Source organism: Kryptolebias marmoratus, linkage group LG23, assembly GCF_001649575.2.
Source record: "Kryptolebias marmoratus isolate JLee-2015 linkage group LG23, ASM164957v2, whole genome shotgun sequence".
Classification (NCBI taxonomy): domain Eukaryota; kingdom Metazoa; phylum Chordata; class Actinopteri; order Cyprinodontiformes; family Rivulidae; genus Kryptolebias; species Kryptolebias marmoratus.
Window position 1 is genome coordinate 570,116 of NC_051452.1, and position 2,433 is coordinate 572,548.

Here is a 2,433-nt window from a genome sequence, read left to right on the forward strand (position 1 = left end):
TGACTGGCTGCGGCGCCTGGAAACAGGCTCACCTGGGCGTGAACGCGCGCGCGGGGTTGAGCTGTGCAGAGTCGCATGTAATTGAGGGGGGGTTTGACTTGGAGTATCGGGGTGGAAAAGAAGCGTCGATTTGGCAAAACGTTGTTTTGATGACGCCGGGTTTTTTTTTTTTCGGCGGACGGGCATTTAATCACAGCTGTCAGACGAAAGCTGCTGCTAATCAAGCGTCGGCGGTCCGCCTGCGCGGCTTTAATGAGCCCCGGGTGGATTCCGCGACCCGAGGTCGGGGCTTACGGACAATCGCGCCGGGTTGCACGGCCCGACCGAACCGCTTACCGTAACGGAAACAGTGGAGAGAAGCCGAGAAAATTTAAAAAAAAATAACTTAACTCAACTGCTACTGCGGCTGAAATGAGCTAACGTCTTAATCAGAAGGGACAGAAAACGGGTAAAGACAAACTGCTAATAAAGGAAGAAACAAAAAGATGGATCGAATTTGGGCTCGATTAAACAGTCCCTCTGGGATTTTGCGATTGTATTTGGGGATTTTACTTACTCTTAATCCAATCAAAATCACTGATTTTGTGGCACTACTTTAGAGACATTTATGATTTGTTCCCCTAATTAAACCCCCCTATGAAAATCCACATACCGTCAGATCCCCGTCAACATACACTTGACGGGGACTTATCACGCAAAATCCACTTTTTGCATGTTTTTGTACATCCATTTGGGTATCTACTGCTTCTAGAAACAGTCCAAGTGCAAATAAATACCAAACCAGCCATGACCAGTCGGGTTTTGGACTCGACGAATGTCGGTTCGGAGCTGATAAGTCCCCCTGTCCCAAAGTCAGAATCCTCGGAGTTTGAATTAACAACGATATAAATGTGCGTCAGATCCACAGCGTTTAATCCTTCAGAGAGTTTTTGTGTTTTGAGATACGAGTAAACAAAATACAGGCTTTAAACAAATATTTAGCCAAGCAAAGAATGTTCTCTTTGTATTTTAACATGTTGTTAATTTGGACGTTCTCGCCACCTAGTGGTGTGGCATAAATACTGCAGCATTTCTGTTACAATAATTCATAAATTAAGGATTCTGTAGAATATAAGAAGTTAAAACAAATAAATGAAAATTACATTGATTATCCTACATATTAGAGCTTTTTACTAAACGTAAAACAAAAACTGTATCAATATTTAGCATCACTATAGACTCAAAACACTTCCACACATCTGCATACGATGATTAAACAATTAAACATAGACTCTGAAGTTATTCGATTTTATTAAGTGCGTTCAAAGCAAAGTAATGAGGGTCAGAGTTTGAAGTGATTTAGGTTTTTTGCGCTGTACCGCCTCACAAATGAGCTCATTTGTGCCACGCAGCAGGAAATGTTGCTTCATCTCGGCGAGACCCGTCTGCCTTTTGAGAGGGGAACCTCTTCACCACTTCACAGAATTTCAAAACAAAAGCCAAGGAGACAATTAAAATTTGCTGGGAAGGGGTATTGCCAGAAAACGGGCTTCAACCCATGTCGAACTGGCTCATTTGTAAATCGATGAACGCGCGCTGTAATCCACATTTTATTCAAAAATTAGCAGAGTCTTATCGCGACAACTGGTTAATTCTGCTACGCCAAGTCCTAGCTGAGCGTGGTACGTGGTTGATTAAAAAAAAAAAACGCGAATCGGGACGAGAGAGGACACCTGCGTTATCGCAATCCCCTAAGACGGGAAACCCGCGCTGACCGGCGGCGACGTTCCGGTGACGTTTAGCGCGGCACAGAATTCCAACCGGCACTCAAACCCGCCGCAATGGACTTCTCTTTGTTCTGGAAAAGTTTTTTTTTTTTTTTTTTACCTGAGGTGCCGCTGAAGGCTCGAGGACCGCACAGGGGAACGATTCTTCACACACCGCCAGGCTCCGGACGAGCTTTAGCCTGGTGTTGGACTAAGTAGAAGGATGGGGGGGAGGGGCACAGTTAGAAACCACGCACGCACAGATGCTCGACCATCACGCACCAACAGCGACGAGCTCCACGATGCACTCGCAAGCAAGTGTACGGTTCCGTTCTTTGTTTTTCTTTGTTTCAAAATAAAACTGCAAAAACAAAAACAAGCATGTGTTTTTTTTTCGCTTTTAAAACGAAGTTAGAAAAACGGCAATTGCAAAAATAAAAAACGGGTACGTTTTTTTTTTTTTTTTTTTAACTGCAATGGTTAAACCAAAGACGAGCTTTTATTTTGTTGTTAATTCAACGGGACCTTATGGCGACGGAACCGGAAATGAAGACCTGAACTCCCGGCAGTCACCAGCAGGTGGCGGTAATGTCCTGATTTAATGACTTCCTTGGAATATGAAAGAAATCTTGTTGACGGTAAGATCATCAGCTCTCAGTGAAATGCGTCGATTCCTTCAAAATAAGAC

At 43.9% G+C, this 2,433-nt stretch overlaps 1 protein-coding gene across 1 annotated transcript in view; it reads right to left on the reverse strand.

Moving 5' to 3' along the window:
- Positions 1-1,956, reverse strand: part of LOC108246489 (R3H domain-containing protein 1) — a gene marked incomplete at its 5' end in the record, with an annotated part of 26,387 nt that extends 24,431 nt beyond the window's left edge. Inside the window, 1 exon segment of the mRNA XM_025010066.2 lies at positions 1,867-1,956. Coding sequence (XP_024865834.2) covers positions 1,867-1,956 — 90 coding nt within the window.
- Positions 1,957-2,433: the final 477 nt, after the last annotated feature.